Here is a 13,508-nt window from a genome sequence, read left to right as displayed (position 1 = left end):
TGTCTGAAAATTTTACAAAGTGCATCAGAGCTTTTTAATCTTTACAGTATCTTGATAATTTTTGTTGTTTTGGAAGGATGTGTTACTTTATGCAGGCCAGTCTTGATTAAATGTAAATACAGGAAATTACATGTTGTTCATCTTAAAGTTCCCATCCCAACCATGCTTTTTCCCCTCCCAGAAAATCATGCACATGAATTTCATAGGTGCAGGAAACTAAACTTATTACCAGTACAGCAGGTTGGTAAATGATGCATGTGTCAGATTAGCTGTACAGAACATGTGTGCTATGTTCTCCTTGTCCCAGGACCACTGGATTCATTGCAGACATTTAGCTGAGGTCATTTGTCTATGTGTGTCAAATATTTATTAGGCATTATCAGATGTCTTGCAGACAGAAATTCTGGACCAATTCTCAAATTTCATTCAAACATTATTTGTAGGTGAAAAAACATGTTATCCAAGGATATGAGATATCTCTGCCTTATATATCCACTCTCTTTAGATAGAAGGTGAGTTTTATAGGAAGCAAGAATAGGTACTTTGTCTGGTTATTCAGTATCTTGCACACTATATTTTAAATTGGTTTTTAATCCTACAATAAAGTAAGAAATAAAGAGTAATCATAAATAGGTACTATATGCAAGAAAGTCTGAGCTCAGATAACTTGCTTGTAAATAGCTAAATGAAGGGCTCAGTATGGCCTGCTTTGGAAGCCTTTTATGCCACCTTTATATTCACCTTGAAAATGTTTTAAGTTAAACTTTTAGGAATGTATTTTTATCAGGTTGAAAATTGATCCAAATAAAATAGGTCAGAAGCCTGTGCTTACATCAGAGGCAGAGCAGTTTGATTCATCCCTGTAATGCAATAAAGCAAACTGACTCAAACCTGACTTGAAAACAAGTCAAAGAATTCTGTGCAGCTGTTTCTTGATTTTAGTTCAACTTGATAAAGCCTTGGATTATTTAGCACCTCTCCTCTGATGTATAAATTACTTAGCTCACTATCCCATCTCTTCATTTGTCTTGATTTTGCCACATTCTTTTCAAGAGTTTAATTTTTCTGTAATGACTAGAAATGTATGTTTCATTCATCTTTTATGGTGAAATATCACTACAGTTGTTGAAGAACCCATTGTATGTCTCCAAGAGAATGAAGTTCTCAGTTATTTTGCCTCTTGGTCTAATATAACAGCTTAATTTTGGCTTCTTGGCTCATAAAGAGTATGAAAAATTTGTGAGATTGGGAAAAAAGATCTCCCTGCACATGTCAGAGGAGTGGGAACTAAATGATTTTTAAGGTCTTTTCCAACACAAACCATTCTATGATTCTGTGAAAAGAATGCTGCTCATGGATGCTTGGGATGGCATTGGGAGATAGAAACAATGTGAACTGTTACTGTGCATACAAAATAAATAGCCTTGGGCCTCACACAGAGATGTAGAAATAAGCTCTGTCAACTCAATTACCCTCACTCTCTTCCTTTGAACTCTCTGGTGTAGTTCACTTCCCGAGGTAATGGAACAGAATTTATATTTTCAAGCCTTATCAGTTTACATACCTATACTCAGATAACATGCGTGGACAGAAGATGCATTAAGTTAAAAGATTAAAATGAGAATATTTGTAAAGCTTGATGTTTACAGCAGGGGCTTTTTTCAGTTTTAAATTTGAACAAGCACAGAATCATATCCAAAACTCAGAGATGGCCATCATTTGAAGAAAGCTGTAGGGTCAGGCTAGCAATGTCAAGTCAGCCAGATTTCCAAACTTTTTTGTTTGTTTTTCAAAGATTAGGAAAAGTAGTTTTAAGAAGCTTTTTTATCAGTTGGGGCATGGGGATGTTCATGCATCTGACTCAAATGCAGCAGCCCTTTCTTTGATTCTCTCTCCTGTTTGGAATCACAGGATAATCCCCAGGACAAGCAAGGCAATTGCATACGTAAAGGAGCAACATTAGGAAAGTATTTTATGTATTTTTTTTGCTGTCCTTGTATGTGATTTATGAGCTGGAACCTGGAAGAAAACCAGCACACATGGCCAGTTTACACTCTGCAAGACGCCAGTTCAGGAACTTTTTGCAGTAATTAATCTAAACCATAGAATTAAAAACTAGCCAAATGCAGTCTTCACTTTCTTCTTTCTGTTCTCATGGCAGGAAGTTGCAGAACCACTGCTAGACCTGAAGGAAGGAATGGACCAACTGGAGCACAATAAAACTTTGGGATTTATCCTTTCTACTCTACTAGCTATTGGGAACTTTCTGAATGGAACCAACGTAAGCCTGCTGTCCCAGCATTTCCCCTGCAGCTTTTTCCTTCTAAAAAACAGAAGTCAAAACCATTATGATAATTGCCACACACTATTTATTTTGTACTAGAAGAGTAGTTTAGAAAATAGAACCTGCTTTTTAATGTGTGTTAGGGTGCTTTTTGTCTCTTTCAGCATAATGTGAAGGAAATGCAGAGCTAGGCACTCTTCTAGTGTAACTTCCTTAAATTTAATGTTTATCCTCCATGTTCAAGTTGTGAGAACTGTGTCATGAGTCATTTCACTGCAGATGGAGTGATTTTAGGCCTAGTCTTCAGCAAGTTAAAAATTAATAAAAGCAGTAAGTTTTTTCTCCCATAGGATTCTTCTTCTTTCCCTTCTGCCCCTTCTTGGTCATCATTTTTGCCTACTAATCTGCATGTGAAGGAGTAAACATTTTTATTTTTAATTTCCTCCCCTTTTTTCCCCTTACAGGCCAAAGCTTTTGAGTTAAGCTACCTCGAGAAGGTTCCAGAAGTCAAGGACACAGTGCACAAACAGTCCCTCCTGCACCATGTCTGCACTATGGTGGTGGAAAAGTTCCCAGACAGCACTGATCTGTATTCAGAGATTGGGGCCATCACTAGGTCAGCCAAGGTATGTCCAGTGGGTAAATACATCTATATGTATGTTTTTATAACACCTCTTAGAAGTGAAATATTTAAGATTTTATTTTATTCTTTGATTTTTTGTTCCTCCCTGGTTGCAGCACTATTTATAAATGTGGATTCATTGTGTCATTTGCACTGAATTTCAAAGATGCCAATACTTCCTCTTCTGAGCTTTATTTCTGCCGGTCAGATGGGTTCCCTCATCAATGCACTATTAGACAGCCATTAGTTAACGACATTCTTAATCTGTGTAACTATGAGAAACTATTTTTAAGTTAAAACTTTATTTGACCAATATCTTCAAATATATTTATTCTATGGTTTAGAGGAATCTATTTTTTAAGGCGGATGCCTGATTGTATTTTAAGGGCAATGGACAGAATGAATTTTTTGCTAATAAAACTGTTTCCAAAATGAAAGTGTCCTTGAAATATTTCGTTTGACTCACAGAATCACAGAATGGTTGGAACTGAGAGGGATATCAGCACATCATTTAGTCTAACTCCCCACTAAAGCAGGTTCATCTAGAGTAGGTCACGTCTAGGCGGGTTTTGAATATTCTGCAGCTGAGGGGGCTCCACAGCCTTTCTGGGCAGCCTGTTCCAGTGCTCTGTCACCCTCAAAGTAAAGAAGTTTTCTACTTTTTAGTACTTGTCTTTTCTGTCCTCCTCCTGAAAATAATTTTGATTATTAAGAGTTAAGGAAAATAAATAGATATAAAGGAAACTTGTGGCAGCTCCTTTTTTCAAAAAATGGTAATCTCCTGGTTAATGCATAGGTCTGGTCAATGGCTCAATGTGGTATGCAGATTATTTATTATTGCTGCTAGCAAGCATTATAGAAACACTGTAAAGTCACTCTTGGAGCTCTCAGAGTATGAGATTTCATGAATGACCCTTAAAAATAGTATATTACTTGATTAATGTAGTAAACATGGGAGATAGCAAACATAAAATTCTGTTTAGGAGTCATTTCTCATGTGGAAGTGGAAATAATTACAGCAGATAATACTAGTAAACGTCTATTCCAGTGTCTTGATTCAGACAGTGGACAATACCAGCTGCTGGAAAGAAGATCACAGGAAGCTTTTAAGGAGGAGAGGAAGACTTCTCTTAGAAAAATGTTATTTCATGAGCCATAATTCTCATCATATGCATCAAATAGAGGAATGATTTCTTTTCCACAGGCCACCTTGTCTGGATATTGAGGGAGGGGTTGAGGGGGAGAAACAACCCTGCATAATAATTTTTTTTTATAACTGCGAAAATCAAATCTTATTTTGGCTCTTAGTGTAGTTCTTGTGACAATGAATTCATAATCTATTTTTGTCTACTATTGAATTTGCCAGTTTCAGGATTTACTGTCTGAATATATTGAACAGTCAAAACATTTTTATCTCTCTATTTAACAGAATAACTTAGGTTGGAAAGGATCTCTGAAGGTCATCTGGTTCATCACCTTTTTCAGTGCAGGACAAAATTAAACTAGGCTGCTCAGATCCTTGTCTAAGTATTAAATGATCCTTTTACGTCTTTTTTTTTTGAGACCATTTCCACACTTTTCCTCCGTCATACCTTTTGGAGTGGGTTAAACAATAGTAAGCACAGTATTCCAGCCTCTCCTTATAAATGTTATATGCTTACTGTGTTTGTCCGTTCTGCTTCTGCTGTCTTTTGTTAGATGTCCTGAGGTTTTCTTTGTGTTTTTTGACTGTTGCTATCCTTTGGACACCCGTTTTCTTTGGGCAGTCCACAAGGACATCCAGTCAGTCTCCTGAGCTGATCAAGCAATTCAGAACTCAGCCCAATGCACAAAGGAGTCCAATACTGCCTGCAGTGTGCACTTCATTGTCTAAAGTAATGACTGTGATCTGCTGAAGCAGATTTACTGTTTATCTCTCAAACCCCTAATAATCTTCAGTCAGGACTAATCTGTAGATTTTATCCTCTCAATGTTCTTCTTTGTTTCCAGATAATTTTGAAATACAAAGTGCTAACTGTGAGACACCTTCTGTTAACCCTATCATCAAATGAGAATCAATGTGTATTCCTTCTTTTCTTTTGCTCTCTTGACCTCACACTTCATAGTCAGCCTCTCATGTGGCTCTTGTAAAGATTTTGAAATCTAATTTTCTTTACTTACTCTTATCTGTCCACTATTTTATAAACATATACGGAATATAGTGGTTATTTTGATGTATTAAATTTCATGTTACTCATCCTTTCAGCCGGGTTACCAGATATAGTAATGAAACCTGGACCTCTGCATCAACCTTGCTGCTTTTCTAAGGATAGGTGAAACTTTTGCTATCCTCTGAGTCTCCAAATTACCAAGTGTAGTTTCATACATATTCATAGTAATTTTAACAAGTGGCTTAATTTCTTTATTTTAATTGCTGTCAGAATTCTTGTATTCTACTTGTTTACTGCTGTGTAAGATATCATCCTCCTCCAACACATTTGTTTCTGCTAACAAGCTTTCAAACCTTGCTATTAGTTCACATCTATTCAAAAATATAATACAGAAAAATGAAAGCAGGAACCAGAATAGGTTTCTTCCCAACATCCTCTATGGTGAAGTTGGATGAAAAGAAGTCATCTTGCTTCCTTTCTCTAACTTTTGTCTTCCTCAGTTTCTTTCATCCCCAGTGATTCCGGACCTCCTACATATTTTCTTTTTTTTATTTCATACCATAAAGGAATTTGTGGCTTTTGTTTTATATCCTTAGATATTTTCTCTTTGGATTCCAACTCTTCTCCTAGTTTTCCTCTTGTACAGCCTATGTTTAGACTGATTTATTGCCTTCAGTGAGGTTGTTTTTTCATGTTTGGAAGATTTTAACTTTTTTATGGTTTCGTTTCTAATTTAAGTGATTCTTCTCTTTTAACATTTAGGTATATTGGTTTCTCATTTTGTGCTACTTCTCTTTATTAAGAAGTTATTTCACTGGTTTTTTTTAGATTGGGACGAAGTTAATCACTAAAATGATATTACCATAAAAGAGAAGAGCCTTTGTTTTCCAAAATCCTTACTACTGTGTATGGTGTACTCTCAAGTGAATCTTCTATTTTTCAGTTATAAAAAGTGGAAGAAAGCTTAACCCACTGCTGTCACTTATAAAAAATTTTAGGTCTAAGAGCGTGCAAAATTGAGCACAGTCTTTCAGTCTGTGGTTTGCTGATCTAGTGGCCCTGCCCAAAGCGGATGAAATTCTAAAAAGGCCAGACAAAATCACATTAAGAGAAATTATAGCCTTAACCTTCCCCATGACGCCCAAGGTCTCCCTCCTTGGGATGTTCCTGCATGTGTTATACCACTGATGGATTACTGTAACAAGCTCTATTCCCACTTGATCATAGCTACCACAAATCAAAGAGTTAGGACATGGAAGCCATCCAAGCTGCCCTTTTCAAGGGAATGTTCACAGACAAGGCGAAATCTTGGTTTAGGAAAGCTGACAGGAAAGGAGAATTAATATTTCACTGTGGATTAGGCTGTATTTTGAGCTCCATTTTGTCTACAAACATCTTTCAGAAACCACAAAGGCTAAACAATTTCCATCCTGTAGATAAACAGAGATGCCCCTTTCCCTGAGATGCGCATTGTATAAGAATTTCCTGAGCCTTTGTTCCTGAAAGAAAAACCCATAAAGAAAACAGGCTGCCTCACCAAAAAGTAGTTAGAAAGACCAGAAACAAAATGGTATAGTTATTGTAAAACTTGTGGCTTTTTATTAAGGACTGAAGTCATAAATGGCACCGAAAAAAGGAGGCACAAGTGAAAAAATTACAAAAAAAGTAGAATTCCATATAAATAAAAGTATAAAATCATGCATGGTGCTGATTGTTTAGTATCCCATGATTAAAATCGTGTCCTTTTTTCTTTTTTAGCATATTTAATTTTTTTCACTAAATTTGTACCAGCACTGATGTGCCTAATACTGAACGAGACCCACTGATTTCTGAAATTAAACTCAGTGTTGGTCCTAGAAGTTTCCTTAAGAAGGAGTTGCATCAGCACCACTACCTTCTCTGTTAGCAAATAAAAAATGTATCCTTATTAAAATGTTCAGCTTCTCTCTCTAACCCATAAACATTTTCCCTGTGCATCTGAAAGCTGGCCAGCTCCATAGAGTAAACTAGTAATTGTCATTTTCTTCCCCTGATTTTATTTTACTTACAAGATGTCAAACTTCTGTCTGGTTTATAACCCCTCCAGCAAGACACCTGGATTAGTTGCGGATACTAGGCAGTGGAGAGGCAGGCAGCTTTTAAAAATAAGCTATAAAAAACATTAGCAACACAGGGAAAGGGGCAAGGACTGCTGATAGGAAAGAACTTAGGACAAGACTAAGGCATACACAGGGGAGAAGGAAGCCTGCATCTGCCCTCCAAGGGACTTGGCAGGAAGCTATGGGGAGAAAGGAGGTGTCTGGCACAGAAGTGACATTTGGCATGCTGTAGCTTCTGCCTGATACAGTGTAAAGCAGAGAAAGGAGAAAAAATTAATAGAAAAATGCTGCCTCTTGTACTCTTTCGGTGGGGTTTCTCTTGTCTCGCTTGACAGGAAGTATTTGTGTGCAGTTATCATTCAAGTATGTTTTCCCTACATTATTTCAAACAAAAATAAATGCCGAAAGTCAAATTATTTTCCATGGAAAAAACAAAAAAGGTTGAGGAATGCAAGGTTTTTTACAATTGTGTCATTCCTTGTGGTGCCCGCAGCAAGGACCACTGGCGCTGCCCCAGCTCCTGGCACGGGCTAGCAGGAGCAGAGGTGAAGGCAGCACAGAGTAAGGCAGATCGTGTTGGCTGCAGGGCATACTGGGGCAAGGGGGAAGGAGCTCCATGACAAATGAGACTTTGAGGTTCTCTCAGAAAGAGAGCAAATGAAGTTTAACACATATGCCTGACAGCACTGTGGTGTTTCAGTAACATTCCAGGTGAAATGACGACAGGAGTTGTTGCAGGTGACATAACTGAAGGGACCTACATCACCACTTCGTGGTATTGCTCCTCTTTGTCCCACATTGTGGGAACTGCCATACAGCATCTGCAAAAATATGCCATGTTAGTGTGTTTATTGTTTAATGAACTAAAATGAAATGGAAGTATGTATATATGTGGGTAAACTCATCTGGTCATACCTCAGTAAGCACCTCTGTCCTTTAATTTTTCATTAGTGGGTTGATTTAGCTCCAAAATTGTTTTTGCAGGATGCCACTTCTTGCCCTAGGATTAGAAATTTCCAGACAGAACCTCCTTTATATTTTGCTTTCTTTCAAGAGCTGGCATCTATTGCACTTGAAATGCGTGACCCACAGTGTGCAAGTTGGACTAGCATTGGTCTTCGGATAATTCTTGTGACACTTGGTGAAGGAAGCCAGTGTGGAAATATTAGAGGAGACAGAGTTTTGAATGTATGCCACAGAAGGTTGCTGCGCTCAGATGACAGTGTGTTTGCAAGGAGCAATTCTCAGAATTTCCTTTGGCGCTGAACCAACTCAGGAAAAGAGGAAGATTTCATGTTCCGTGCCAGAACGCATCCCTGTAATAATGTGAGAATGAACGGTCTGACCTTAAATTATAAACAGCTCAGACCAGGCTGTAGTCTGCTGCAGAAACTATCTTGAACTTTGAAAAGAGAAAGCTTATGTCTGTGATTATGTATATCTTTCTATGAGGTACAATAAAATAGTTGTCATTTTACTGTGAATTTAAGGCAACATTTCTCATTGTGAAAGCATCAGTCTTCTTTTTAATGCACCTTGTGACTAGGATAAAAATGCAGAGATCCAGGTCTTCCTCAGAAAATATCTGGATGTTATATGTTCACCACTAAAAAAACAAGCTCTAGCAATACACAATAAGTAGAGTATCAAGCAATAAAAAACAATGATGCTGTGCATATGTAATTAGTTATTTACTGGCCTTCAGAATAAAGCTTTGGATATAGTGATTTTGAAAAGAAGTGCTTTTTGAGCACAAACCTCAGCTTCATCAGTTTCCATGCATTTATTTGGTTTGGGGTTTTTTACTTCAATCCAGTTGTGACATTTTTGACCCCTTTCAAGGGCTGAATGCTAGCACAGGAGGCAGGAATCAGGAGTGTATTTAGGTGCAGCATCTTTGTCTTTAGGACAGTTTTGTACTCACAGTAGTGGGGGAGCTTAGCCCAAAGACTAGAAGAGATTTAGCTGGAAAAGAAACTGTGTGTGTAAAGCACATTCCAGCTGAGGGAATGCTGAAGAAAAATGACCTGTTATCTCACACTGACTACATTTGTTTGTTGTGGATGGCACTGCATACCTGGAATTGTATATGCTGCCCTAGGGAATACATAGTGGAAGGCACTTTAGGTTTGAGCTACTGCATTTAATTCCCAGTGTCACCTCAAAGCAGGCTTTCCTCTCTCTTCCAAGGAATAATAAAGAGTGCAATTCCTGTGTTGCCATGAGATATTTGGGGCCACAAAGAGAAATAGCATCCCAACACAAAACCCAAAAAGATTTCCTGATACATGTCCTGCCTGAACATTTGGAGCATGGTCTAGTATTTCATGAATGAGAAAGTTTTAAACTTGTATATGCGGCAGGTGATATTAGATGGATGGGATGGAGTTGAACTTGAAAAAAATAGGCCTTTTAAAGGACCAATTTTCATGAAACCTGAATGAGCAGGAAAGTAAATGCTCAGCCATTTGATGGTGGTGGTAGTTTTTGAGTCAGGTGAAAACTGATGAGAAGTCATTTGGGCAGTAGGTGTATCATACAGTATTGAATTCTCAGCCCAGTGGAGTAAGAAACTTGGTAGAATTCTTTTTTTGGTGATATTGTTTATGGCAAAGTCATCTGCTGCTATGGTAGCAAGCAGTAAATAATGATATAAAGTGATTAAAATGAGTTCTGATGTTCCTGGCATGTGGTGGAAGGTTTTATTCTTAGTCTGAGTGTCATTTGTGCAAAATATGGTGGTGCATCAAATTGAAAAATAGATTTTTATTTTTGAAGTTGCCCATTAGTGACTTAGGGCAATAGTTTGCTGAGGTTCTGTATGGCTTGTGTCACATAAATGAGTCTTTACATCCAATTTGCATATACTGTCTCTGGCTAGTCCACTCTGATGCAACAGTGTCTACAAAGGCACTTCTGAGAAGACTGAACAGTGGACCTAGCAAGAGATTTCAGATACTAATAGTTCTGAATATTTTTCAGCTAGTGTGATTGTGAATGGAGAGGAACCTGGCAGGAGAAAGGAGAAACATATCAAATGTATCTCAGAAGCATTTAGAAAGTTGCTTTTTCTAAATTGGTTTACAAATTAAAATAAACATTACTTAGTGTCTGAAAGAAAGGAGATTTTTATTTTGCATAGCAGCCTAAGACAACTCATTCTTTAACCTGAATAAAAAAAAATTATTAATTTTACAATGTGTAGCAGAAGGTAACAGAAAGCAGGGCCATCAAGCTGCATGTTTTTTGCATATATATGTACTGAGGAGGAGGAAGAAGAATACATGTTTCCACCTTCCTTCAATTCCTTGAGCCAGGCACAACATCCATACACTGCTGTCCAAGAAGAAAGCTGTAATGACTATTTCAGATTACTGCTTCCCTTTATTCAGGGAAGCATAGTTATAAAATAATGCCACAACAATGCTTGTCTGAGTACCTCCTATGCTGAGCTCTGCTGGAGCTACAACTCATCCAAATTCCTTCTTAGTCCCAGAATGACCTAGCTGCAGGCAAAAATTGCTGCATCTTTCGTTTCAAGACAGAAAGAATGAAAAAAAAGAATCATGTTTTTCTACCATTATACAGCATTAATTCTTTTAGTAAAGTGTTGGAAATAAGCACATAAATAAGAAAGTGCAATCCATGCTGCTTTGGGAATGCTATGTGGACTGGCAAGGAGGTAGTATGATATTATATATGCCTTTTCGTGGGTTTTTTGTGCATAATATGTTGAATAATTGTTGGTTTTACTCCACATAAGTTCTTGTTCTCCTTGTCGTAGGAGAACATAGTTGGGGGATCATTTCTCATCATTCTTGCTGTTATATTTGTATATAACACCCTAAACAGAACAACAGACCTAGAGCAGACTGAAGTGTCCGCACACAAAATTGGCACTGGTGAAATATCACTTCCTGAAATATCAGATGGGGTACCTGATTATCTCTGAGAAAAATTGGACTTTTAATATTTCACATCTGGATATTTTTCTGTAACTATATTGCCTTCTGTCCACAAATCAGTGACCAAACACTAGAGAGCTGGCAGCCAGAGATTTCATGAAGATTTGGCACATTCTTGCAGGCACAGTACAGTTTGCCTGTGGGGAATACATAGGTGCATTATCCTATATTTGATTTCCTGCTTTACTCCTTCCAGCAGTTTACAACTTCTGCTTGAGCATACCTGTGCTCCACAGAGGTGTATTCCAGGACATACCAGGTGGCATTCACCTTACTACAGTCTCCTTAGGACTTTCCCAGAGAACTGAATTTCTGTTTATGCTCAAAAAATTATTGTGTGTCCCTTAGAACAACTTGTCATCCCAGTCTCTGCAGGAACTTCTCACTCTTTTGAATGTGTTGACTGTTGGCAGATTTCAAGGGTCCGGGAATTTGCCGCGTCTTTTCCCCTCAGACTTGTTGTTCTCAAAAGATGTTTCTTGAATCCCTACAGGCCTGAATCTCTGAGCTTTTTGATAGATTAAAACTCATTCTGTTTTCAGTGAAAGCTGTCATAAAATGTCATCAATTTAAATTTCTCAGCTGCAGGGGCTGAGAGGCTTCCTCAACTAGGTTGGATAATTCTTACAAGTAAAAAGACCTAGACCTTGGCTTTTTTTTTTTCCTTAACAGGAATGCTAGTATTTTTTCCCATGTGTGTTTTAGATATACCATCTGTGGAGAGCAGCAATGTGTTTATCATCAACAGTGAAAATACTGACCTGGAAAGGACGGGGTTTTTTTTAAACATATGCATTGATAGGGATATAAGGAAAGCAAAAACCCCACAGCTGCTCCGCCTGCAGGGCTTTTCTGAATAGCAGAATGGATCAAAGGATGTTTTTATTTCCTTGTGAAGAGGAAAAATTCATCACTTTATAAATCACAGCAAAAACAAATCAAATCAATACCAGGAGCTTTTTAATAATAATGGATTTCTTATGGCTATCCTCAGTATAGGTCTCAGCAGTGGATGATGCACACAGCTAGGAAGAATGAAATAAAACCTGTCTCTGACACTGGTTTTCATTTAGCATTAAGGAATTAACTGGGGTACGAGACTATAACATCCCAAGCACTGATGTGTTTAGAATCCGAGAGCTACGTCTGTATTTTATAGCTTGAGTTCATTTGAACTGTGAAGTGGTATTATAAAATAGTTTTTTCCTTTCTTCAGAATTCAAGAACATGTTGGATAGTTTTATTTTTTTCATCTGTTGTGTGCTATGTCTGTGTTGTTAATGCACTTTGTTCAGTTGTTAGCAACACATCCCGAATGTCTTCTGAAGGCTATTGCGATTTGAACACCTTTTTTGGTTGATGAATAAAGGACAAGCTCTCCCTCACCTTCTGTGGAATGCGTTGGCTTCTATCCTGATGAATGTTACTGTAGGATGCAATCATTTATTTTAACTGTGTTGAGAGACTTTCAAAGTCGTTACGTGATCTTGTTACAAGCCAGTAAATTCGTATCATATATCAAGGGATGAAAGTTAGTGCTGAGATCACTAAATAATACATACTTTCAATAAAGCTTTAAAAAATTCTGGCCTGTGAATTTTGTGATTAGAACTAGATCGTCTATTAACAAGTCAGTACATGACTAGGGAATAGATCCAAGTGCTTCCTAAAATGGAGAAGTGTTGGCGGGGTACAACAGTGAGCAGTAAACAGGGCATAAAAAGCTATGAGTAGTAGAGAAAAGGATTTAAAAAAAGAGAAGTTTTGTATTACCTCAGAAAGAATGGAGTCATGCAGTTACTTGGTGCAGACATGAAGTTATTAGCAAGGGAAAAAACACATCACAATATTTTATCATCCCTTCTTTAGCTGTTAGGCCTGCAGGACTAAAACCAAATATATATGTGTATGGATATTTCTTTGTTTTTCCAGTTTGCCTTACCAACCTTACATGCCTAGACACAGTGTGGCAGAGAAAGCTATTTCTTATTTATTTAGTAGTAATTAATAATGTGAATTAATGTTGTGCTGCCACTATATTGACCCTTTCTTATACATACATTGCAGGTCAGATATCTAAACATATAATAGCCGTGTTTTCACTTCAAGTGTTACCTTTTATTTTCCTTTGTTTTTTTTCAGGTTGACTTTGAACAACTCCAGGAAAACCTGTGTCAGATGGAAAGACGGTGCAAAGCATCATGGGATCACCTTAAGGCTATAGCAAAGCATGAAATGAAGCCAAGTCTAAAGCAAAAAATGTCTGAGTTCCTTAAAGACTGTGCAGAAAGAATCATAATCCTGAAGATTGTTCATAGAAGAATAATTAACAGGTACGGAGTTACACTGAGGATAGCAATACCTTGATAGTAAATGACTTGGTAAGAT

At 37.5% G+C, this 13,508-nt stretch overlaps 1 protein-coding gene across 10 annotated transcripts in view; it reads left to right on the top strand.

The window, feature by feature from the left end:
* The window catches only part of FHOD3 (formin homology 2 domain containing 3), a 386,896-nt gene that overhangs the window by 339,701 nt on the left and 33,687 nt on the right, over positions 1-13,508 (top strand). For all 10 annotated transcript variants that reach the window (XM_064660232.1, XM_064660222.1, XM_064660212.1 and 7 more), the window contains 3 exons: positions 2,162-2,281; positions 2,749-2,910; positions 13,263-13,453. In XM_064660232.1, coding sequence (XP_064516302.1) covers positions 2,162-2,281; positions 2,749-2,910; positions 13,263-13,453 — 473 coding nt within the window. The remainder of the gene's footprint in view (positions 1-2,161; positions 2,282-2,748; positions 2,911-13,262; positions 13,454-13,508) is intronic.

This window comes from Pseudopipra pipra, chromosome 1, assembly GCF_036250125.1.
Source record: "Pseudopipra pipra isolate bDixPip1 chromosome 1, bDixPip1.hap1, whole genome shotgun sequence".
Lineage (NCBI taxonomy): Eukaryota > Metazoa > Chordata > Aves > Passeriformes > Pipridae > Pseudopipra > Pseudopipra pipra.
The sequence above is the reverse complement of the archived record's forward strand: the minus strand, read 5'-3'. Positions and strand labels throughout refer to the sequence as shown.